At 49.5% G+C, this 25,195-nt stretch overlaps 2 protein-coding genes across 2 annotated transcripts; one reads left to right on the forward strand and one right to left on the reverse strand.

The window, feature by feature from the left end:
• Positions 1-14,333: 14,333 nt before the first annotated feature.
• On the reverse strand, positions 14,334-15,989 carry gtf2h5 (general transcription factor IIH, polypeptide 5). Its single transcript, XM_060042232.1, has 3 exons — positions 15,832-15,989; positions 14,910-14,984; positions 14,334-14,702 (listed from the first exon to the last, which is right to left on the reverse strand). The coding sequence occupies exons 2-3, from the start codon at positions 14,942-14,944 to the stop codon at positions 14,522-14,524; spliced, it is 216 nt and encodes a 71-aa protein (XP_059898215.1). The 5' UTR covers positions 14,945-14,984; positions 15,832-15,989; the 3' UTR covers positions 14,334-14,521.
• A 123-nt stretch (positions 15,990-16,112) lies between these two features.
• Positions 16,113-25,186, forward strand: hsf2 (heat shock transcription factor 2). Its single transcript, XM_060042230.1, has 12 exons — positions 16,113-16,334; positions 18,474-18,582; positions 18,902-19,029; positions 19,748-19,872; positions 20,113-20,188; positions 20,278-20,339; positions 20,425-20,488; positions 20,792-20,889; positions 21,166-21,450; positions 21,982-22,084; positions 22,244-22,310; positions 22,705-25,186. The coding sequence occupies exons 1-12, from the start codon at positions 16,242-16,244 to the stop codon at positions 22,977-22,979; spliced, it is 1,485 nt and encodes a 494-aa protein (XP_059898213.1). The 5' UTR covers positions 16,113-16,241; the 3' UTR covers positions 22,980-25,186.
• Positions 25,187-25,195: the final 9 nt, after the last annotated feature.

Raw genomic sequence — 25,195 nt, forward strand, 5'->3', positions numbered from 1 at the left:
CGTGTTCTGTAAATATTCTAGAACACACGGGAGTCCTGGAGCTCTATATCAAAATATTATCATATAGCCTACATAGATATCTATATCATAATATTATAACGGCCAAAAGATGTGTGAGCCGATATTATGAATCTCAAACGACCACGTTGGGTTCTCCGACGTTCCTGGTTCTTCAACGTCCTCATCAATGTGAAGTAGACTGAACCACGACAAGGAGGAGAAAGGGATCGTTGCCGGGCAGCGCTTAGGCACCCCCGCCTCCGGCGGTGGTCCCTCAGCGGGTCTCAAGCTGGAGACATTCGCCGCTAACAATCCCTTTCTCCTCATGGGTTGAGCGCATGCGTAGAACTGGGTGCCGCGTTGCGTGTATGTATGCAAATCCAAATTCTCTACCTCAATCCGCACAGCTGAGAACACTTCGGCTGTGTAAGAACCAATTTAGAGGTGTTTATTAATAAGGTGGAGATCTTTTCTTACTTTGGACTTCCGAAGTCTGTAAAACACATATTAGAAGACACTTAAAAAAAACAACGAAAAATAGTCACCATGAGTGTAAAGACCGATTGCGAGTAGCAGTATAAAAGTCAGTCAGTGCGATTGCAATTAGATAGGTATAGCTCTTGGAGGTATATACACTTGTGCCGCTGCGTTAACCATTGTAGGGCTGATGCGATGATGGGCGTGGGCCGGTACATTATAGCATTTTGGGCCATCGGCCCACCGGGGATGTCCCCGGTATTCCCGATGGCCAGTCCGCCCCTGCCCCTAGCTCTTAACGATGGCGGTACCAGGCGTCCAGCTGAGGTAGTTGAGCGGAGGGATCGAGCTGGGGTGTGTGGCAAGCTTCACTCACTCCTGGATGTATTATGCTTTGTCCTATAGCCTACTTAGAACATGTTTTGAAATGGATCTATAGTAGCCTATAGAAATTTGCTGATAACAGGCCAGCTGGAATACAAAGCAAACTCTCTCAAATGCACATTCATGGAAGTCTTGTATTGTCATCCCGCGACAAAACAAATAATGCTGTAATTTAATAATATACATCTTTAAATGCACAATAATGAGTCATTCAGAGACTTATTAAATGTTTTTATTGGCTCCCAGAATGCGGGTATGTTAGTGACTCCCAGTATCTCTAAAAACAGAGTGGGAAGTAGAGCCTTCAGTTACTGGGCTCCTTTACTGTGGAACCAGCTCTCTCCATGGGTCAGAGAGGCAGACCTCTAACTACATTTAAGTAGAATCTCCCCCCCGTCACCTTTCGCACCTTGTAGTTTGGCGTCTCACAGTCTCTCTGTGTTTCCAGATTCTCCACAGCTCCATCCCTCTGCACCAACTGCAATTTTCCCCCTGTTAAAAGGTTTTCCTGGGAGTTTTTACTCAGTGAATGTGAAGATTTAAGGAAAGAGGATGTTGTTATGATGCTCAATTTTATTTGTATAGGCCCTAGCCCGTTTTTAAAAAACAGTTTGTCCCAAAGGGTTTTACATAGCATGAGCATCATAACAACATCCTCTTCCCTTAAACCCTCACATCCACTGAGTAAAAACTCCCAGGAAAACCCTTTTAACAGGGGAAAAATAGCAAAAAACACATGGGACACTAGCTGCGTTTCCATCTAAAAAGGTGATGCAAATCTTTAGAAAGTTCGCAAAAAAGTAATTCGAATTACGTGCGTTTCCATCAAGTGGTTGGAGCGGAATAGGGTGATGACGTTACACGTTGATGTCGGCAGGGTTGCTATGGCCGGTCGTTATGCGGAAATCGGAAAGACTGTCAGTCCTGTGTGTTCAAAGTTCGCTACGTCACAGCTGTTTCGAAAAGTGTGTTTCCATCTCCCATTTTGCGAATTTACTCTCCTTCGCATTTCTCAAAAACCACCTCAAGCGAGCGGATAAACCTTTTTGCGAATTAGAGGATTTTAATGCAAATTTTTGTGTTTCCATCACCGTTTACTGATTCGATACTTCAAAGTTTGCATAAAATCAGGGGGATGGAAACGCACCTATTGACCCGTAAGTAAGACCAATGAAGGAAGCTCAATCTCTATTTTGAAATACTTTTGCTTTTTTATGAAAATTACCATTTTTATTTGTAATATATTAGGGCTGTAACTTTTTCCAAAAATGAATTTCAAACAAAATTAAAATGCCCCGTAATTTGTTTGGATGGATGTCTGTATGCCTGAAAAGCCAGTAGCAACACTAATCAAAGTGAAGGGGTCTACCATTTTTCGGCAGTTTAAAGGGGTCTACCATTTTTCGGCAGTTTAGACGCCGTTTAGCGTATTACTGCCCTTCACAGGTCAGATGTTGAACTAGATTTTTACATAGTCCCGTGTTGTGCAGGATAGCCGGGAGCAGACGGAGTCAATGTCTACAAAGATCGCCACGACTGTGAAAATAAACAGGTGACGTCATGAACACTGGTTCGTCGTTTAAAAGAATAAAAAATATTAGCCTAGCCCCACCTGTTTTTTACATGTAAAAACGCCAGGTGGGAAACTAGATGGCTATACGCCTACAATCATAGAACTAGAGTTATAATATCATAACTATCGTTCTATCTCATGTAGGCTACTCCGTCTAGGCTTCGCCTTATGGGCTAAGGCGAAGCTGGGAGCAGAGCCCAATCAATGTACTCCTGCTGGACCCCAGTCAAAAAACTTAAGTCACCAGGGCACATAAGACTCAAGAAAGCCGAGGATGTGCAAAACACAACAGCTTAATAAAAAATGAATTCCTCCTAGATCAAGCAAGGCGATGATCAAGAGAAAAAAGTGAGTCTGTAAAGACTCCGGCCCCAATCCGTGCTTCATGGAATCCATGAAAAGTGAAGAGAAAAACCAGAGTAATACGGTTTCCATTAGGTCCGCTACCACCGGGGGCGGAGCTATGGAGTTCAGCTCTCCAATAAGGGGCTTCTCTCGTCTGTTTCTTATTTGAAAAAAACGGCGGGAGTGCTATACCGGCAAACAAAACCAACAAGTCAATTGGCGAGCAAATAGGAACCCCTCTAGTCCGTTTTTCATTTGAAAAACGGCGGGAGAGAAATACTGGCAGTCAAGTCCAACTCGCCATCCGGCGAGAGGAATTTTAACGATGCCGCTTAAAAGAACATGCCTATATTCTATTTTATTAGAAGCGGCCACGCCCCGTGTCGAGTGAGCATTAACTCCCAATAGAGTGGCGAAGTCACGCCCCTTCCGGTAGGGCTCATGGGACCTATGAGATTGAAAAATATGAATGGGTGTCAATGGAGAGAAAATAATTATTTTCTGGTCCCAGTCTTTATATGCCCTGGATTACACATATGTTGTTTGTGGATTTAAATGATAATTTTTTTCATATGATATACGTCACCACACCCGCCCTTGGAACTCGGCACAGAGATGGCGATCTCTCTGCCCCACTTCACCGCTTTTTCCAAGGGGAGGATAAAAGCATCGAAAGAGGTGAAAACCATTATAAGTCGGGGCACGTGCAGAGTTTCAGTTATGCCGATGGGAAGATTGTCGGTCTTCTCCACGCCAGTCGCAGGGAGCGTGACGTCACATACGAGCCGTGTAGTCTTTCTCGTTGTGTTTTCTCTACAGCCTTTATCTGAACAATTGCACAATAAACGGTCGAACTCTTTGCATGAAAAATTATCCTTTAAATCCACAAACAACATATGTGTAATCCAGGGCATATAAAGACCGGGACCAGAAAATAATTATTTTCTCTCCATTGACACCCATTCATATTTTTCGATCTCATAGGTCTCATGAGCCCTACCGGAAGGGGCGTGACTTCGCCACTCTATGGTGGCGCTAAGCCCTGCCGAGAGTAGGCTAAGTAAACACCCTCACATATCCAGCGAGAAAACCGCTGTTTAGAGAGACGGCCTCTGCTAGCGTCACTATAACACAAAAACAACTGTTGTGTGGAGCGGATCACGGCCGAGCGTATTCACGTACATAGCCAGCGCCCGCACCGGGCACAGGAGATGCAACTCCGCTTCTGCCTCACAAAAATGAGGCGGGGGGTGAAAAGCCTTAAGCACAATGTCTCTCGACCGGAAAGAACTATTAATGTTCTTTTGGAGGAACGCAGGATTAGGTCTGAGCAGCGCAAAGGAGCTGTCCTCGTTTAGCTGTAGTAGCTTGGGCTGACAGACAGAGCGGTCAACTAACAGGCCCACTTGGCAGAAACCAAAACCAATAAGAGTGCCGTTTTAAAGGACAGGTCATCCAAAGGGGCCTGAGACAGGCTCGAAAGGGTCCCTGGACAACCCGCGCAACACGGTGGGGAGATCCCAGCGTGGTGTAAGCACGCGCGAAACAGGCCTACCCGTCTAGCCCCACTGTTCCGTTCTATTTCATGTAGGCTACGCCGTCTAGGCTTCGCCTTATGGACTTGTCCCGTGCGCGCGCTGAAAATTCAAACTATGCACCTATCAGCGTGGGCACCGCCCACATTTCCCACGGTATCGTGTCTATATAACGCGGTGTATACCGTCGCTCATCCTCCCTTTTCTTTCAGCACTTGTGCTTATCAGCGAGAAATTGAGAACTACAATTAAGAAGATGAGAACTTCAACACGGATCTCCCAAGCCGGTGGCAGCGGCTCGGGCGAGGCCGCGGACAAACGGCCCTTTTCAGGGCCACCCGAGAGCGCTCCTAGAGCTAGGTCCTTTTCAGGACTCCTTTTCAGGGTGACGGGCACTTGGCGTGCTTTTGGTGCCTCGGCGCCGACCACGCCGCGGCTGCTATGGCGGCCCCCGTCTCCTGTGTCGCCTGCCGGGAGCTGCCTGAAGAGGGGATCCTCTCCAGGCATCTCTTCTTTTCCCCTGCGGTGGAAATGGCTGACGCCATCGACCTGTTCGGACCTGACGTCGACGATGGCATCATCGACGCCTCCCTGGACGACGTCTTCGGCGACTCTGCGTCCGGTTTTTCGCGCTCTCGGGTTACAACCGCCACCGTCATACAACACGAGGGTCCGCGCCGGATGACCGATCTCTTCCGGGAGATCATGGGTGAGGCGGCGGCCATCAAAGGGATTCCAGACATGCCGGTCCCGCCTCTCGCCCCCGTATCTGACGATATGCAGGGCGAGTGCTTTCGCACCCCATCTTTTTCCCGGCGGGTTACCCAGTGCCCCTTGTTCCCGCCTTTGCAGCACTTGTTTATTGCTGCCGGTGAGGACCCTTCGACCCTGAAGGCTCCGGTAAGATCCTACACGGATTTCACCAACGTGGAGGGGTGGGCCGATACTCAGGCGAGGGGGATCCCTCGCCTGGAGCCTCCCCTGGCAGCGCTTCTCTGTCCGGGCGCCGGGCTCCTTAACGAAAAGCCGCTGCCCCCCGACCGCCTCCAGAAGCAGATTGTCGGCCTAACGGACAGGGTGTTCGTTTGTGCCTCTCAATCCGCGGCGGCGGTCAACAACATCGCCCTGCTCTCCTCTGCCATGGTCTCCTTGTCGGCTGACAGGGAGGCCTACGGCCCGGAGGAAGCCGCGAGATGGCTGGCGGTTTCCCGCTTTTCCAGCGCCATCCTCCAGCTATGCCAGCCGATAGCCGTTTCGGCCGGCCAGCATATGGCGTGGGCTACCATGATTCAAAGGGTCATATGGCTCTCCCACACTGCGGTGCCGGAACGAGAGCGGGCCAGCCTCGTCCAGGGTCCACTAGCGCCGGATGGCCTATTTGGTCCCAGGTTCTCCGAGGTGCTCGCGCACCAGCAGTCAGTCCGTGAGAATCGTTCCCGGTTCGGGACGATTCTCACGGGCTCCTCCCGCCAGCAGGCTGAGAGGAAGCGCGGTCTAGGCCGGTCCCAGCGTTCCATGGGACCGCCTCCGACTCCAGCCCCGGTGCAGCAGCCGCAGCCGCCGCGCACGGGGAGAGCAGCAGCGCCACGGACCGGGAAGTTCCGGACGCTTGCTCCTACTTTTTCTTTCCCTATTAAAGAAAAGAGTAAAGACCGTTCGGCCGAACGGCAGTACATGGTACCTAAAGAGCGATATTCCCCAGGCCACCTGCGTCCTACGCTTGTGGTGCGCTCCTCCATGTTGCCTATTTCCCCCTCTCAGCCCGGTGGCTGTAGGGTGACGGTCGGACGGCGTGTTCACATGGCCTCTGGTTCACCTGCTTCTAAGAAGCGGCGTCCCTTGGAGCCTCATGGACGGATCAGAGACTCGTTGCACGAGCCCGTGGATACGGCCGCTTGTACCGGTCTCCTGGTTCCCCACATTATAGGTGAGGAGATGGGTCCGCGCGCTGTGGCTACAGCCTGCGGACAGCGCATGCGCACAGGTGCTGCGGCCGGACGGCTCGCTCCCTGTTCAGCGGGCACGAGCGCGACGTCTAGACAGCTCGTTGTTTTTACAGCTGCTAGTTCTGGTACGTCTCCTACGCTCGCTGAGCCTCCTCCCTTTCGTGGGAAGCCCCCCTTGGTTCACACGCAGTGTGGAGGCGGTAGGGGCAGAGGAATACGGGTTATTCCTGGACGGTCTTCCTCAGCTGTCGGCTCGCCCTCTCTCCAACCGCTATGCGTGTTGGCAAGAGCGGTGCGTTCTGCCATCGTGGTTGGACACCACGTTGAGATGGGGCCATCCCATACAGTTCAAGCGTCGTCCCCCACCCTTTATGGGGTTGGTGGAGACCACGCTACGGGACCCGGCTGCGAGCACGGCTCTGGCAGCAGAGGTGGCACGTCTCTTGGTAAAGGGGGCCATCACTGTCGTTCCCCCCCACGAGTCTCACCTAGGTTTTTATTCCCGCTACTTCCTGGTTTCCAAGAAGTCAGGGGAAATGAGACCTATTCTGGATCTTCGCGTGTTCAACAGATTCGTTGCCACGAGGAAGTTCAGAATGCTCACGGTCGGAGCATTGTTCCGGTGTGTGAGAGAGGGCGATTGGTTCACATCCCTGGATCTCAAGGATGCTTACTTCCACGTCCCTGTTCGGCAGGCGCACAGGAAGTTTCTCCGCTTTGCCTTTATGGGGATGGCGTACGAGTACCAGTGTCTGCCGTTCGGCTATTCCCTGGCTCCGCGCACCTTCTCGAAGTGTGTGGAGACGGCGTTGGAACCGCTCAGACGTCAGGGAAAGAGGATTCTCTTCTACCTAGACGATCTGCTTATTCTGAGCAACTCAGAAGAGACCGCGAGAAGGGACACCATGTTGGTGATAAACCATCTCTCCTTCCTGGGTTTTGCCATCAACTGGGAGAAGAGCTCCCCGCTCCCTAGCCGGCAGACAGTCTACTTGGGGCTTTGCCTAGACTCAGCCACCATGATTGCGATGCTTTCGCCTCCTCGGCGAGACGCCATCCTGTCGGCGCTCTCCCGTTTTCACGTTCGCAGAAACTTGACCGCACTGTCCACCATGCGCCTGTTGGGGCTGATGGCAGCTGCCCACCCCGTGGTCCCCCTGGGTCTGCTTTTTATGCGCAGACTCCAGCGGTGGTTTGCTCGCCAACGGTTGGACCCCAGGCGACACAAGCTCAGGGTGCTCCTCGTCCCCCTTTCGGTGTCGCCAAACCTGGAATATTGGAAAGGACCCTCCGCCCTTCTCAAGGGTGTTCCCCTGGGCAGGGTGGCGTCCTACGTAGTGGTCTTCACGGACGCCTCGTTGACGGGTTGGGGAGGAACGTGCCTCTCTCACTCGGTCGGAGACGAGTGGCGCACGCCCCCTACAGCACACATAAATGTGTTGGAGCTCGACGCTGTGAGGAAAGTGCTGTTGCATTTCTTTCACCTGGTGAGCGGCCGCCACGTTCTGATCAGGACAGACAGCGTGTCGGCGGCGGCGTACATCAACAGACAGGGGGGAGTCCGCTCCCCTGCTCTCCACCGAAAGGCGGTCGAGCTCTGGCTCTGAGAGCCCTGCATATCGCGGGCGCCCAGAACTTTGGGGCGGACCTCATGTCTCGAGGCGGTCCCCGCCGAGACGAGTGGCGGTTACATCCCGACATTGTCAGACTGATCTGGCAGAGGTTCGGGACAGCGCAGGTGGACCTCTTCGCGTCCCGGGAGAACACGCACTGCAGGTGGTGGTTCTCCCTCAGCCCTCGGGATCTTCCCCCGTTGGGGGTAGATGCGTTGACACACACACCTTGGCCGCGGGTTCTCTTGTATGCGTTTCCCCCGCTCCAGCTGATCCTTCCTCTTCTGGAACGGGTCAGACAGGAGAGACTGTCCCTGATATTAGTGGCCCCGGAGAACCGTTCAGCTCTGTGGTTTCCAGAGCTGGCCGCGCTCTCGCGGTCGGCGCCTTGGCCAGTACCATTCAGGCCGGATGCGCTTTCACAGGCCCACGGGACGGTGCACCACCCGCCCGATGTCTCGGGACGGCTGTTGGTTTGGCTCCTGAGAGGTTGATCCTGCAGGGCAAAGGTTTGCCTGAGACGGTTTTCAACACTATTCAGAGTGCTCGTGCGCCTTCTACTTCTTCCCTCTATGCGGCTCTAAGTGGTGCGCCTTCTCTAATTGGTGTGAGACGAACCACGCTGTCCCATCTCAATGCGAGGTGGGAAGCGTGCTTTCGTTTCTGCAAAACTTATTGGAAAAAGGTTTGGCCTTCTCCACTATCAAGGTCTATGCGGCAGCCGTTTCGGATGGCCATGCAGGCTGTGATGGTGGACCGATCTTCAGCCATCCACTGGTCAAGAGATTCTTGCGTGGGGCTAGACGGGTTAGGCCTGTTTCACGCGTGCTTACACCACGCTGGGATCTCCCCACCGTGTTGCGCGGATTGTCCAGGGATCCTTTCGAGCCTCTCTCTCAGGCCCCTTTGGATGCCCTGTCATTTAAGACGGCGCTCTTGTTGGCCTTGGTTTCTGCCAAGCGGGCCGGTGAGCTAACCGCTCTGTCTGTCAGCCCGAGTTGCTTGTTGCTAAACGAGGACAGCTCCTTTGCGTTGCTCAGACCTAATCCTGCGTTCCTCCCGAAGAACATTAATAGTTCTTTTCGGTCGAGGGATATTGTGCTTAAGGCTTTTCACCCCCCGCCTCATTCTAGTGAGGCGGAGGCGGAGTTGCATCTCCTGTGCCCGGTTCGGGCGTTGGCTATGTACGTGAATCGCTCGGCAGCGTTCCGCTCCACACAACAGTTGTTTGTGTGTTATAGCGACGCTAGCAGGGGCCGCGCTCTCTCTAAGCAGCGGTTTTCTCGCTGGGTATGTGAGGGTGTTTGCCTAGCCTACTCTCGGCAGGGCTTGGCGCCACCGTTGGGCGTTAAAGCTCACTCCACACGGAGCGTGGCCGCTTCAACGGCTCTACTCAAGGGCGTTTCGGTGGAAGACATCTGCGCGGCTGCGTCTTGGTCTTCCCCCGGCCCCTTTGTCCGTTTTTACATGTTAGACATGTCCAGGGGCTCACTCGGCAACTCTGTGCTAGAGTCCGGGACCCCTTTTACGGCTTAAGAATATAGACATGTTCTTTAAAGCGTCGTGGTTGGATTTCCTCTCGCCGGCTGGCGAGTTGGACTTGATTACCAGTCTTACTCTCCCACCTTTTTTCAAATGAAAAACAGGCTAGGGGGTTTTCTATTGGCTCACCAATTGTCTGGTGGTTTTGTTTACCAGTATGGCACTCCCGCCGTTTTCTTCAAATAAGAAACGGCCGAGAGAGTCCCATTATTGGAGAGCCGAATTCCGTAGCTCCGCCCCCGGTGGTAGCGGACCTAATGGAAACCTAAAGTGAGTCTTTACAGACTCACTTTTTTCTCCCTTGATCATTGCCTTGCTTGATCTAGGAGGAATTAGTTTTTTATAAAGCTGTTGTGTTTTACACTTCCTTGGCTTTTTGAGTCTTAATGTGTTGGGCTCCGCTCGCAGCTTCACCTTAGCCCATAAGGCGAAGCCTAGACGGCGTAGCCTACATGAAATAGAACGATAGTTATGTTATTATAACTCTAGTTCTATGATTGTAGGCGTAGCCGTCTAGTTTCCCACCTGCTGTACCCTCCAATTGCTGAAAGAAAAGCTTGGAGGATGAGCGACGGTATACACCGCGTTATATAGACACGATACCGTGGGAAATGTGGGCGGTGCCCACGCTGATAGGTGCATACTTTGAATTTTCAGCGCGCGCAGGCGCACGCACGGGACAAGCCCATAAGGCGAAGCCTAGACGGCTACAATCATAGAACTAGAGTTATAATAACATAACTATCGTTTTCTCCCCACGGAAGGGGTAACCCGGTGTACAAAGGATATTACTCAGTATTCCACTTTTGTTTGTTTATTTTTTCACAAAGGGAAAGCAGGTAATAAATCTGGAAAATAAGGAATGCAATGTTACACTTCTCATGTGCATTACACAAACATCACCTGCATTCATCAAAATACAAATATATAATAATAATAATTCATAATCATTAATGTACACGTTTCAAATGTCAATTATGCGCTATATTCAAATCCTACCCAACAGCCTTTGCAAAGGTGCATCTAGTCTTTCTCCGCAATAGGAAACTACAGCTCCCAGAATGCGCCCCGGCAAACCAGGAAGTAAAGCACCCATGTCAAATGCCAGTCCCTGCGATTCATTTAATCAACGTTCAGAAAACTAAATAAAACAAACATGGCAAGAATCTCTTGACCAGTGGATGTCGGAAGATCGGTCCACCATCACAGCCTGCATGGCCAGCCGAAAAGGCTGCCGCATAGACCTTGATAGTGGAAAAGTATTGTAGAAATGTCCCATCTCGCATTGAGATGGGACAGCGTCGTTCCTGTCACACCAATCAGAGAAAGCGCACCACTTCGCCGCATAGAGGGAAGAAGTAGAAGGTGCACGAGCACCCTGGATATTGTTGATAACCGCTTCAGTTAAATCTTTTTCCTGCAGGATCAACCTCTCAGGAGCCAAACCAACAGCCGTCCCGATATATCGGGTGGTGCACTGTCCCGTGGGCCTGTGAAAGCGCATCCAATCCGAACGGTACCGGCCACGGCGCCGTCCGTGAGAGCGCGCCGCTAGCTCTGGAAACCACAGAGCTGGGCGGTTCTCTGGAGCCACTATAATCAGGGACAATCTCTCCTGTCTGACCCGTTCCAGAAGACGAAGGATCAGCTGGAGCGGAGGAAACGCATACAAGAGAACCCGCGGCCAAGGTGTGTGTGCCAATGCATCTACCCCTCTCAACCTTCGGGAAGATCCCGAGGGTTGAGAGAGAACCACCACCTGCAGTGTGTTCTCCCTGCACGCGAACAGGTCCACCTGAGCCGTCCTGAACCTCTGCCAGATCAGTCTGACAATGTCGGGATGTAACCGCCAATCGTCTCGGCGGGGACCGCCGCGAGACATGAGGTCCCCGAAGTTCTGGGCGCCCGCGATATGCAGGGCTCTCAGACTGAGGAGATACTGTTGAGCCCCAAGCCAGAGCTCGACCGCCTTTTGGTGGAGAGCAGAGAAGCGCACTCCCCCCTGTCTGTTTATGTATGCCGCCGCCGACACGCTGTCTGTCCTGATCAGAACGTGGCCGCCACGTACCAGGTGAAAGAAATGCAGCAGCACTTTCCTCCCAGCGACGAGTTCCAGCACATATATGTGTTGGGGGCACTCACCTCCCAACGAGTGAGAGAGGCACGTTCCTCCCCAACCCGGGAACGAGGCTTCCGTGAAGACCACTTCGTAGGACGTCACTTTGCCCAGGGGAACACCCCAGAAGGGCAGGGGGGGTTTCCCCAATATTCCAGGTCTGGTGACACCGTACGGGGTAAGAGGAGCATCCTGAGCTTGTGTCGCATGGGGTCCAACCGTTAGCGAGCAAACCACCGCTGGAGTCTGCGCATAAAGAGGAGACCCAGAGGAACCACGGGATGGGCGGCTGCCATCAGCCCTAACAGGCGCATGGTGGGCAGTGTGGTCACGTTTCTGAGAACGCGAAAGCGGGAGAGTGCCAACAGGATGGCGTCTCGCCGAGGAGGCGAGAGCATCGCTGTCATGGCGGCTCAGTGTAGGCAAAGCCCCAAGTAGATTATCTGCCGGCCGTGGAGCGGGAAGCTCTTTTCCCAGTTGATGGCAAAACCCAGGAAAGAGATGGTTTGCACCGCTCTTGCCAACACGCATAGCGGTCGGAGAGAGGGCGAGCTGACAGCTGAGGAACGCTGTCCAGGAATAACCCGTATTCCTCGGCCCCTACCGCCTCCACACTGTGTGTGAACAAATGGGGGCATCCCATGAAAGGGAGGAGGCTCAGTGAGCGTGGTAGACGTTACAGAGCTACAGGCAGCGACCCGTCTAGCCGCTGCACTCGTGCCCGCGCGATGTCCGCTGGCTGTAACCACAGACCCGTCTTCTCACCTTCCACAGACTGTAGAAGGGAGGTAGAGGGGATAATGTAGGGAACTAGGGGACTGGTACAAGCGCCCGTATCTACGGGCTTGTGTAATGAGTCGCCAGTCCACCCACGAAGCTCAAAGGGACCTGCTTCTTAGAAGCAGGTGAACCAGAGGTTATGTTAACACCCGTCCGGCCGCCACCCTACAGCCATCGGGCTGAGGGGGGGAAAGAGGCAGCCTAGAGGAATATCGCTCTTTAGGGAGTAAGGAGCCTGTGAGAATCGCCCCGAACCGGGAACGATTCTCACGGACGGACTGCTGGTACGCGAGCACCTCCGAGAACCGGGGCCCAATTAGTCCATTTGAAGCTAATGGGCCCTGGACGAGGCTGGCCCGCTCTCGTTCCGGCACCGCAGTGTGAGAGAGCCATATGACCCTCTGAATCATGGTGGCCCATACCATATGCCGGCCGGCCGAAACGGCTATCGGCTGGCATAGCTGGAGGATGGCGCTGGAGATGCGGGAAACCGTCAGCCATCTTGCGGCCTCCTCCGGGCCGTAAACCTCCCTGCCAGCCGACAAGGAGATCAGGGCAGAGGAGAGCAGGGCGAGGTTGTTGACCGCCGCCGCAGATTGTGAGGCACACAGGCCGTCAGGCCGGTAATCTGCCTCTGGAGTCGGTCGGGGGGCAGCGGCTTCTCGTTAGGACGCCATCCGGCGCCCGGACACAGAAGCGCTGCCAGGGAAGGCTCACCCCTCCATATTAGTGAAGTCAGTGAAGGCCTTCAGAGTAGAAGGGTCTCCACCAGCAGCGGTGAAAAGGTGCTGAACCGGTGAGAACAGGGGGTACTGGGTAGCCCGCCGGGAGGAAGACAGGGTGCGAAAGCACTCGCCCTGCATGTCATCCGACATGGGGACGAGAGGCGGGGCTGGCATAGGGATGCCCTTGATGGCCGTCGCCTCGCCCATGATCTCGCTGAAAAGATCGGCCATCCGGCGTGGTTTCTCCTTGGGGACGACCGTGGCGGTGGAAGCCCTGGAGCAGGAGAATCCGGACGCAGAGTCTGCAAAGACGTTGTCCAAGGAGGCGACGTCGTCCACCTCTATGTGATCGTCGTCGACGTCCTCGATGTCCGGAACTCCGGCCCTAAAGATGTCGATGGCCTCAGAGAGGTCCACCGACGGGGAGAAGTAGAGGTGCCTGGAGAGGAGCCCCTCTTCAGGCAGCGCGCGGCAGGCGACGCAGGAGGCAGGAGTAACCATGGCAGCCGCAGCGTGTTCAGCGCCGAGGCACCTAAAACACGCCAGGTGCCCGTCACCCGGCGCCAGGGAAGCGGGACAGGAGGCGCACTGAGGCCCTGAAAAGGGCCCCCTAGCTCTTATAGATGCGCTCTCCAGTGGCCCTGAAATGGACCACCGGTCCGTCGCCTCGCCCACACCGCTGCCACCCGTTTGAAGGTTCGAAGTCATTCTTCTTTTTCGTAGATCAGTACAATTGCTGAAAGAAAAGGGAGGATGAGCGGCGGTATGCATATATACACGGTACCTTGGGAAATATTGGCGGTGCCCAAGTTGATTGGTGCATAGTTGAAATTTTCCCTTACGGGACAAGCCTATAAGGCGAAGCCTAGACGGCGTAGCCTACATGAAATAGAACCAGATATTTAGTGGTACATTCGTTTTGTTAAGAACCAAAAAACGAATAAATAAGCTGAACTTTTGATTTGTTTTTTTCTGGTTTATGCTTTTTTTATTCCCATTTTATAATTATTCCCAGAAAACAGACTGCTAGCCTAAAACATACCTTGGTTGGAGCTGCATGCAGCGCTCAACTGTTCTACTTAAGATTTATTATTATCTATAAGGTGGGTCTGCAAAAGGTCTTGAACTGTGTGGCACACCGATAGTAAAAGGTTTGGGAACAACTTCTCTACGGTGTTCATCCCCGCTATCCTATTTCTGTAATTTTTTATCAAAAGCTGCATTAAATAGCCATTCAATAGACGTATGTCCATGCTATCACCATTTTCCAACGTACAAAATAGGACAATAGATTAAGAACAAGCAAAGTCTTCATAACTTTACTCACACATTTTACAATATCCTCACTTCAACATGACAAAAACAATCCAAATGGTTAAACAACACTGCAGTTTCAAACTTGTACACCCTATTAATATCCTCAAAACCCAAACACTTGCAACATTTCCATAAATATGCCTTCTTTTTAAAATCATACTAGTCCCTTTATTTCTGAGTCATTGGGAATGAGTTCTGGTCCATGAGCTCGCCCACTCTCTCCTGGAGGGTCTGAACCACCTCTGCCAGAATGAAGACGTGCGTGTCATCAAGGTCCTGGATAATGAACTTTTTTCCTAGTGCAGAGGTCTCGTCCAGGTATAAGAGGAATTGCTTCATAGCAGGGTCACTGTGGATTTAAATAGAACACAGAAACATTTCTGTAAATTAGGAGTTAAATGGTGCAATGGTTGTTTTGTGTTCCCTCGTGTTAGACAAACCCACCTGGATCATAATTATTTTTCCTGTTTCCTACTGGTCAATGCCTACTTGCAGTAAAACAAGTTCATAAAAGGGTGCATTCTTTGCGCAGCCACTTTATGTATATTTATCTTACCATTCGACCAGAACTCCCTTCAGCACGTTGACCATCCTGACGGTCCAGAGAGTGGTGGGTTCTGCGATGCTGTTTCTCTGCAACACAAGAGACCTTCAGCATAGGGGCTAGCCTTCCTATCGCGGACCTATTAGCTTCCTATTTGCTTTCGGCATATAATTGCAAGATTGCTAGGATTCATTTGAATCCAACTTAATAGCGACGCCTTTGCCGAGCTCATAATTATAGAACACACGTGTTGGCCATTGTTTCTGTTTCAGCTGATAGTTGTTGCCCTAATAATAAAAGCATAATTTGGAATAAGTATGACTGATAAGTAAAACAGCCCACTTACATAAGATTCTATAAAATACAATAAAAAAAGCTGATTAGCATACAATGTCAATGGACAGGATAATGAATTCAATTTACCTGTTTTTTATTAATCATCGGTTTGTTGTTTCTCTAAGTAGCTCTGATGTGAAGCAACGATGCTAACAATGCATTCTGGGATATGTTGTTAAACTACGAATCGTGTCGAGGGACAAACTTCTTTTGTTTTTAAAGCCCTAGTCAAAACCAGCGGCGGGCTTTATCTCCCACTGAAAAAGGCCGAGTCCCCTCAAAGCCCTCCCTCCAAAAAACCCGAGTCATATTGTGATGACAAAAATGTATATGAAAAAATGTTTTTACCAATAAAGTGGCGAGCAACACGGGAATGCATGGGCCAACTCTCGTGGCCGATACTCGCACGACCGAGGAGTGCAACATAAATGCAACTCCCGACGAGTTGCATTTATGTAAAAACACATTGACACCCACCCACCCACCCGCCCCCACCCCCACCCCCACCCCCACCCCCACCCCCACACACACACACACACACACACACACACACACACACGAAAGTTGACAATTCAAAAGAGGTAGCTATTTAATGCACTTACCTCAGAAGTTACTCGACGGCCAGCAATGGAAATGAATGATCTCCTACGCCGTAAATGGATGTTTTGGAACTATGCGATGTTCCATACCCCGGAAGTAGGCGGCAAAAAACGCTACAACGGAGTCCAAAAAGTGTCGCCACTCTGTTATATTTATCACTATGATATATAGCACCTGCTAAACAATCCATCCCCCCCAGATCACAATCACAACTCTCTGGTGCCGCCTACTGCTTTTACAAGCCATGACAGGCGAGGGATATGACGTCGGGCTACATCTGACCAATCCGCTTCCAACCGGAAGTTGAATCGTACTTCCTCTCTTAGTTCGCTTGTTTTTCCTCCTCCCGTACGAAAGGTAGAACACATTGCGCATCATTCTTCGAGGTTAATTCTTTACTACAGCAACATGAAGAACAACGCCACGGTGCCCGCCTTCCTGACCAAGCTGTGGACGCTGGTAGAGGATGAGGACAGCGACGGGCTGATCCGCTGGAGCCAGGTGACGTCTGTCCCCACGGTGGTCCGCAGCAGGCGGACACACAGCCTCAGAGCACCCCCCTGTTAGGAACAGCGCTGTTACCATGAGTGTCCATTGGAGGAATCCAGTGATTAGGCAGAGATTAGTGGCGCTAGTAAGCTTACGGTCCTGGTGTAGCAGCTACCCGGTGGCTACCTAGTAGGAATGCCCACATATGGCTATGTTACTACTGAGCCCATGGCGCTCTGATACTGTCCCCATAGGGCTCTGTTAGTGTCCAGATAGAGCTCTTTCACTACTGACCCCATTAGGACACTGTTACTACTGTCCCCTCAGGGCTCTGTTACTATTGTCCCCCACAGTGCTCGGTTACTGTCCCTATAGGGCTCTGTTACTGTCCCCATAAGGCTCTGTTACTGACCCCACAGGGCTCTGTTACTGTCCCCGTAGGGCTCTGTTACTGTCCCCACAGGGCTCTGTTACTGTCCCCACAGGGCTCTGTTACTGTCCCCACAGGGCTCTTACTGACCCCACAGGGCTCTGTTACTGTCCCCATAGGGCTCTGTTACTGTCCCCATAGGGCTCTGTCACTGACCCCATAGGGCTCTGTCACTGACCCCATAGGCAGGCATGCAAACTAGTCACCTTTTGGCGAAATTCGCCGTTTTGAAGACAAAATTGACCACTTGTGTGATTCGTGGAGATCCGTTGAGAAAACATTTGCGGGGGGGGGGGGGGGGGCTGATGGCCAGCCATGGAGTCCTTGTAGCGCCTGCTAATGCATTCTCAATGGAGAGGCGAGCGGACAGAGAGAAGGCGCAACATTCTGTCAGGCGGCACGACAAGTGGGCGCACTCCCGTGGAACTGTCGCTTCCGTGCTCGTCAAACGCATGCGCGCGCTCGTGAAGCCGCGCGGCCAGCCGACAGCGCGAGCGGAAAGTCGCCTACCATCTGAAACGGCCAAGCGCGAGCCTTTAAATGCCTCGTTTCCACCGCCAACAGTACCCTCATGGTAGGCCGGATGTCGATCGCCGCGGCAGCTACGTAAACATCCCGAAGGTGAACGACGAGAACTGATTCCCAAAACAAACATAACAAAAATATGGTCACGTAAATAAAATATACAAACGAACAGAGCTTCGTCTCCCCGCGACCTTATATAATCTAAAACGTTATCATCATTCAGCCAATGAGAGTGCAATGGCAACGCGAGGGTAAACAAATGATAAGGCACCACCACAAAGTGCTTGCATGACATTGAAGCCTACAACGATCGCTGTAGGCTTCAATGTCATGCAAGCACTTTGTTTTGTTTTTATTTTGTTCTACATCACAATTGCATGCTTTAATAAAGTATTGCCTTCTTTAATAGGTCCATGGTCCACCTCCTTGTTCGCCCAAGCTAACGTTTTACGCGACACGTCCATTGTCCAGAATTATACCTCGCGGCTTGTTTTTATCCCCATGTCACGCCCACTTTTGGCGGTGGAAACGCAAACCGTGCCGCAACTTTGCGAACCGAACGCACCCTTTCAGCGGGTCACCAGTTGTGTTGATACATACTAGTCGATATAGCAGAGAGGAAAGCGGGCCCTTGAGACACTGGTCCAGGCCAAGAAGAAAAATAAATAATGGCATACTCCTATTGCCCTGTCCTCCCACCTCTTGTTATTCTTCTCAATATTCTTTCTTAATTTTGTAATAAGTTATGTACCTATTGGGGCTGCCCCCAATAGGTACATAATTAATGCTTTGTTCGTAATTGTGCGCAGTCCTGTAATTTTTTTTAGCTTGTGACGAACCCTAACATATTAAAAAAGTAATAAAAAATGTAAAAGAAAACTCCCCGGAGTATAAACCTGGAACCCTATAGTGGGTCTGTGTTTTTCTCAGCTCACGCATCATTCTCACCTTTTTCACCCCGAGCCAGTTTGCATGCCTGCATAGGGCTCTGTCACTATCCCTCTGTCCCCCTCATTGGACCCCAGTTATGATGTCCATCGGTTAACACCAAATACTTATACACATACACCTATTCTAATATACAACTATAACTTGTGAGATTTTATCATTCTCTTGAGGTTATCATGCGCTCTTGTTAACTCAAAATGGTTGTGATTAAAGTGTTAATGTTTGCTGATTGTTGTCTGCATTTACAGGAGGGTAACAGTTTCCTTGTGTTGGATGAGCAGCGTTTCGCCAAAGAGACCCTCCCAAGGTTCTTCAAGCACAACAACATGGCCAGCTTCATCAGACAACTCAACATGTGTATGTTCTGCTTCTCCTGGCCACACAAACATCACACCGAAACATGGAAGACCTTAGATTTAGTCAGGATTACTTTTAGTTGAATATTTCAACGTGAAGCACTGAAACGTGCGCTTATAATAGCAATTCACTATTTATATTATTTAGCACCTGGATCAAGCTGACTACAGCCCTGTAAATCCAGTTTAACATGGTGCAACAGGGCAATTTCTATCTGACACTCAAACCTCCCCTGTAAACCTATTATTTCCCTTGGGTGTGTGTGTGGGTTCTTTGCCGTTTCATCCCAGTGGTTCACAGTGGTATGTTGTGTTTGCAGACGGGTTCCGTAAAGTCATGCACATTGACACCGGTGTGGTGAAGCAGGAGAGAGACGGGCCGGTGGAGTTCCAACACCCCTACTTCAAACACGGACAGGACGACCTGCTGGAGAACATCAAGAGGAAGGTGGGGGCCAGTGCCATCTAAACGTTCTAGATGGAGACTTTAAAAGAGTCAATCTTACACTTATTACTTTTGCACGACCCTGGCTTCCTCCATCATCTTCGCCACCTTTTTAAATAAATCGCTGTTTCTCGCTTTCCGACGGCGAAAACAACACCACTATCGTGTCCTTCTACTTCCGGCTCATGGCCCACGGAAAAAATCTCATGCGCAGAACACAAAATCCAATTCCGGTCCGATATAGCGTATACATGCCCGATTAATACGACTATCAATGGAATAATCTAGTGGTCTTAACCCAACTATGAGAAACCCGATTAGATTTTAGTCCTACTAAGGTATATACATGCATAGATATAATCCAATCATAGTCGGACTAACCCAATAATGTGATTTTCTTGAGTGTCATGTAGACGTACTGAGTGAACCAGAAAGGCCCAATCCCAATGTCCGGACTCACTGACTTTGCTGCGGGTTCTCGCAAAATTATTAAGGCTTTAGGGCTGTCCCAATGTCGAATTCCAAAGGGCGTGAGGGTTTGAGTCCACACTTACCGAGCCCTTTCCGTGAGTCTGCATCATTAAACGTTGCCAAGTTAACATGTGCTCTTGTGAAGTGCTGTCCCAATCCCCCTTGTAGTATACGCCCACACTTGTGCCAAGGCCCTTCCACTACATGCTACTACAACGCACTGCAGCTCTAATTATTTTGTCAATGGCAGGTTTCCAACACTCGTCCAGAAGAGAGTAAAATCAGACAGGAGGATCTGAGTAAGATCCTGGCCAGTGTGCAGAATGTCCACGGCAAACAAGAAACTATGGACAGCCGACTCTCTGCGTTGAAAAGGTGCTTCACCCTTCCTGTTAACCAAAGAGTTTACATCTATTTGTTGGTTAATATACTGTTTTGCTTGGGGAAACAATTTGTTAATCCTAAATCAAAGTAAAAGTAATAATTGCTTGTTTTATATTGGATACAGTTTTAAGTATTGATTATTGTATGGTGCTTGAGGTATGCTTAAGGTGTGCATGAGTCACACTCAAAAGTATACAGAATTATTTAATGTTGTTTGTATTCGGCATCCAGGGAGAATGAGGCACTATGGCAGGAGATCTCCGACCTAAGACAGAAACATGTCCACCAACAACAACTGATCAAAAAGGTTTGTTTCAACTAGCAATGGATTATTTTGAAGATGCCGTAGCTAAAATATTGAGGAGAAGACTAACTCGTATAACTTTCTCCTTTCAGTTGATACATTTCATTGTAACTTTGGTACAGAACAACCGAATTATTAATTTAAAGCGTAAAAGGTAAGATACATATAGACATTATTCTAGATCTCTGAAAGTCATTGTCACTCAGTCATTTGTAACCCCCCTCTTGTTAATTTTAAAGGCCAATCCTTATGAACGCCAGTGGAAAGAAGCCGAAATACATCCATCAGATCTATGATGACAATGTGAGTGTGAAATGCCCACTACCTAAACGTTAGTTTTCATACACTATCATACACATTTTTCATTCATTCAAATTAAACACAGGAGAGCCATAATGGGGGGATTATGTGTCCTGATTTGTTTCCATGAACATTTTTATTTATTACATTATATTTATTTTAACTATTGTTTCGGAATAGTTATTTATTTGCGATTTGTAGATGTTTAACTTGTAAAATAATTTCTTAATTAATTATTGTTGGGTGTAATAATATGATCTGAGGGACCATATCATGTAAGGACGGTAATTAGCCTTCCTGTTACAGTCACCGGTCAACAGCCTCAATGAGATCTCTGAAGACGTCATCATCTGTGATGTCACTGATGAGGAGGCAGAAGGGCCCGCCAGAGTCCTCGAGCAATGGTGCGTTCTTACAAAGTCCTGTCTGACACCCTGTGTTCAAACAGTACTGCTTCATACGTGTTTGGGGAAACCCCACGGAAGAGATGGACCAATTATATAACCTCTGATTCCACCCAATGCCGAACGCAGAACTGAAGAGGACGTATCTGTTCCAAATTTAATTTGAATGTCTCTTCGGGAATCTAATCCGCAATGCTGTGTTTACATTGTGGGGCAACGGTCGCCATCATTGCTATGAAGCTTTACACATTGAGGTGTTCTCTCCTTGGCTATCAGCGATGGGAACACGACGGAGTTGGACTTTGACTGCTGCACTGTCCTGCCCGCCGAGACGGAGGTGAGCACCAGCTCCAGAGACGAGCTTCCCCCCCCCTCGGGGGTGGAGGAGGAGGAGGAGGAGGAGGAAGAGGAGGAGGGACAGAGGTGCTGGGCCAGCAGCAGCAGTGCCCTGCAGCTCAACAAACCGTCGCCGAGCCTGTCCATGGAGGACCCTATGAAGATGATGGACTCCATCCTGAAGGAGAGCGGGGCCGTCTCCCAGAACATCAACCTGCTGGGGAAGTAAGCTGGCCTTCGGACTGGAATAGTATTGGACGAGTGTTGCTCTAACTTTGGATGAATACTCCACCGTCTGATTGCAGAGGAGTAATTCTGGGTGAAAGGGACTTTTCACTTTCTCTTCCTTCAGATCTGTTTGTATCAGTCATAACCTTAGAGTGAGGGATCTATTATGATTGGCCAACAGCAATACAAACTCATCCCGCGCTAGTAGACTTTTCTCTGTGGTCAGATGAGCTCAAACCTTCAGTCCGGTGTTCTTAGAAAAGTTTCTGTAGAGGTTTAAATGAACACTGTGTAGGCTGGCAACTTTAGAAATACTAATTTAAATCTCTTGGGTAAGCGATCACTGTAATGAAACAGGAAACAAGGTGTAACCCCCTCTGTTTGGCCCAGGTGCTGTTTCCCCTCCCCCAGAAGGTATGCTGTTGCATAGTAGGGCTGTCGGAGCCCAGATGAGTCGGGTATTAAAAAGCCCAGCGCCATGAGGATGGGGAACGGAGGTCAGTGTGATCACTGTGTTTGTGTCTCCAGGCTGGAGCTTATGGACTACCTGGACAGCATCGACTGCAGTCTGGAGGACTTCACGGCCATGTTCTACGGAAAGCACTTCAGCATTGACCCTGACCCCCTGGAGGTCATATAAGGATGCACACACACCTTTCACACGTCATAGCTGTAACATTGTCTGATTAGGTTTTCTGGTTAAGGTAACCGGTAGGTTACTGCTTGGGTGACATTAATGCATCCATCATTTGGATAAACCTGACCTGGTGTTTTGTTTTGGTGTTTCTAGGAGACTGCAACAGTTAAAGAACCCCCAGAAGAGCTGAACAGAGGCAAAGACGGGCTCAGCAGTACAAGTGAGTCTCCAAAAATATGACTTGAGTAACCTCTCAAACAATGAAATAATACAATGAACACCAAACCCAACAAGCTGGCAGACACTGCAAGGGAACTGTAAAATAATCCCAGCCACTCTGATGGTGTTCCTGCTTATCACAAATTTACATTTACATTTCGGGCATTTAGCAGACGCTTTTATCCAAAGCGACTTTACAATAAGTCAATATGTCAGAAGAAGGAGAAATATACCGCCGTCGGTACAGTAGGGATGTTCATAGAACCAAGTGCCAAGCACTAACCATCACTAGGTTAACCCATTCCCTGTATGCCACAAAGATGGCTAGGATAAGCTGCTGCACAGGGAGATGACTAAGGCTGACCTCTGGTTCCCTCCCTGTGGCCCCGGTGCAGCCCACCAGTTGATCCAGTACACCTCCTCCCCTCTGCTGGCCTTCCTGGACGGCTGCGGCCCCAGCAGCGAGCTTGAGCTTGGCGGGGGCTTCCAGTCGTCCCTGACCTCGGTCCAGGCCGAGCCCCCCACAGACATCCTGGAGGCCTCGCCGACCCCCTCCCCCCCCAGTGCCACGGTGCGCCTGGAGCCCCTGACAGAGGCGGAGGCCAGCCAGACGTCTCTGTTCTACCTGTGTGAACTGCCCCCCGCCAGCCCCCTGCTGGACGCCGTCTGACTGGAGGGGGCCCCGGGGACCCCACAGGGGCCGCCGCCGGCCAGACCGCTTCCACCAGCAGGCCCCCCGACCAGCGTGGTGGAGGAAGTATAGAGCCAGAGGGGCTCCCGTCTCTCAGGTCCCCAGGGGACGTCTGGGCATTCCTGCTTCGGTTTGAGGTCCGTCGTTATGGTGTGAGGCCTGGTTCACTAGGCTGAGGACACAGTCCAACCGTTGGCATGGCAATCAGAATAGAGTTTGGCCATGAGACGGCCTCCCCAGGTAACGTTTGAAAACTCATTTTAATATATTTAATGTTTTTTTTCCCGCTCTTTTATTTTTTCTGATTGTTGTGTTCCTTAAATGTGGTACAAGGAAAGTCAACCCTCTGTGCTGTTATTTTTTTTACTGTGTATTAATATGATTGTTGTCCCGATCCGGTCGAAGCCCCTTAGCGAGACGCTCAGCATGGAAGTGGAAGCTTGAGTCTTTGGGCAAATATTTTCAAAAGGTTGAAAATTGAGCTGCGAGTCTGAAGTGAGTCTGGGAGGACGTGTGGAGACGACTCACTGGTTCATGGTGAAGACTGGTCCCTGTGGTGTGCTCTGCGGGGACCAGCACTGGTCCTAGTCTAGTGTCATGTCTGTATTACTGTTAGGTTTCCTCCTTTGTCTGTAACAGGGAAATGTCTACTGTAAACGCAGTACATATGGAAACCATATCCATCTAAGAAATGTGCTAATGCTAATGTCACCAAAGACTTCCAGATAAACGTGTAGATGCTGGTTTGAAGCACTGTTCTTTACACATTTCCTTTAGGGAGTTCTTCATACTCTCACATGGCCACGGAAACACTATAAAACAATATTTAAACTTTCCACAATTATTGTAATGCATGCCAATGTGATGCTTATTTTTATTTCAGTCAGCTGTTGGCTACTTGGTAAAGCACAGGTTTTTAATTATAAGGTCATATTTTGGTGCCCAATGGTTTGACACAAGCTGTGCAATATATTCCAATAGATGACTACCATGTAAAGGATTACAATATGTAGACATGATATTTGTCATGGGACTGTTTCCACTTTGTATTAGAGTGCTGTCTGTTTACAACTCTTTAAAAGTAAATTGTTGAATTGCATTATAATCATCCTAATCATGCAAAGAAGTGGCTTTGACTCATGTTTGATCATTTTCAATGAGAAAAAAATTCGCTTCAGTAATGAATCACAAATTTGTCTTTGCCACATTTTCTTTCAGAGACCATAGAACAGCATACTAGTACCTGCTTTCACGTACAAGCGTCTTCGTAAAATGGCATAGAACAGCGACAGGTTATTCAATTCTGGAAGGTGTTTTTTTTTGCTCACTGCTGCCGTTTTACTGTGGATGTCTTTAGTCTGTCAAAACCTATTTCTCCCCAGCGCAATTGGATTCCCAGACGTCCGTCCTATATTTAAAACCGTTCATTAATCCCTGGTTGCTGTTTCTCTTGTTGCAATGAGATGTTCTGTCCCTTGGCGTTCACAGGAGGGAGTTTCTGTAAACAGGTCTAGCGGCGTTCACACCGCCCTCTACAGGTCAAACATAGAAGTGCCTGTGGTGTCGTTTAACTGCTGTTCCGTCCAGTAGAGTCGAGTGCAATTTATATGGGGTCAGAACAGTTTCATTAATAATGAATGCACAGAGAAGGATTTACAAATGTATTTTGTCTCTTCTCACAAATACATTTCAATGCACACACAAATGGATATTGGTATGTATAAATGTAAAATAAATCCATAAACAAAAATAAGTTTCACAAACACATCCACACGAATGTGTCGTGTTTTAAATGAATCCATGAATATATTAATTTAAAAAATATTTGCAATTTTCATCAAATGTTACATCCAAATACATTTTTGATGAAAATTACAAATATATTTTTAATTCATATATTTATAGAACATTTATTTTAAACAAGACACATGTGTGGATCAGAAATGTGTTTGTGAAACTTATTTGTTTATGGATTTATTTTACATTTATACATACCGATATCCATGTGTGCATTGTAATGTATGAGGAGTTATTTATATATAAATCAAATTACATTTGTGAATCCTTATCTTTGCATTCATTATTAATACTGTTCTGACCCCATACCTTTACGCTTTTATTTGTTTTACCAATTGGTCATTTGAGTTGTCGTTCTTGCAATACTGCAATAAAGAGAATAAAATGTTCTTGATGTC

Source organism: Gadus macrocephalus, chromosome 21, assembly GCF_031168955.1.
Source record: "Gadus macrocephalus chromosome 21, ASM3116895v1".
NCBI classification, from domain to species: domain Eukaryota; kingdom Metazoa; phylum Chordata; class Actinopteri; order Gadiformes; family Gadidae; genus Gadus; species Gadus macrocephalus.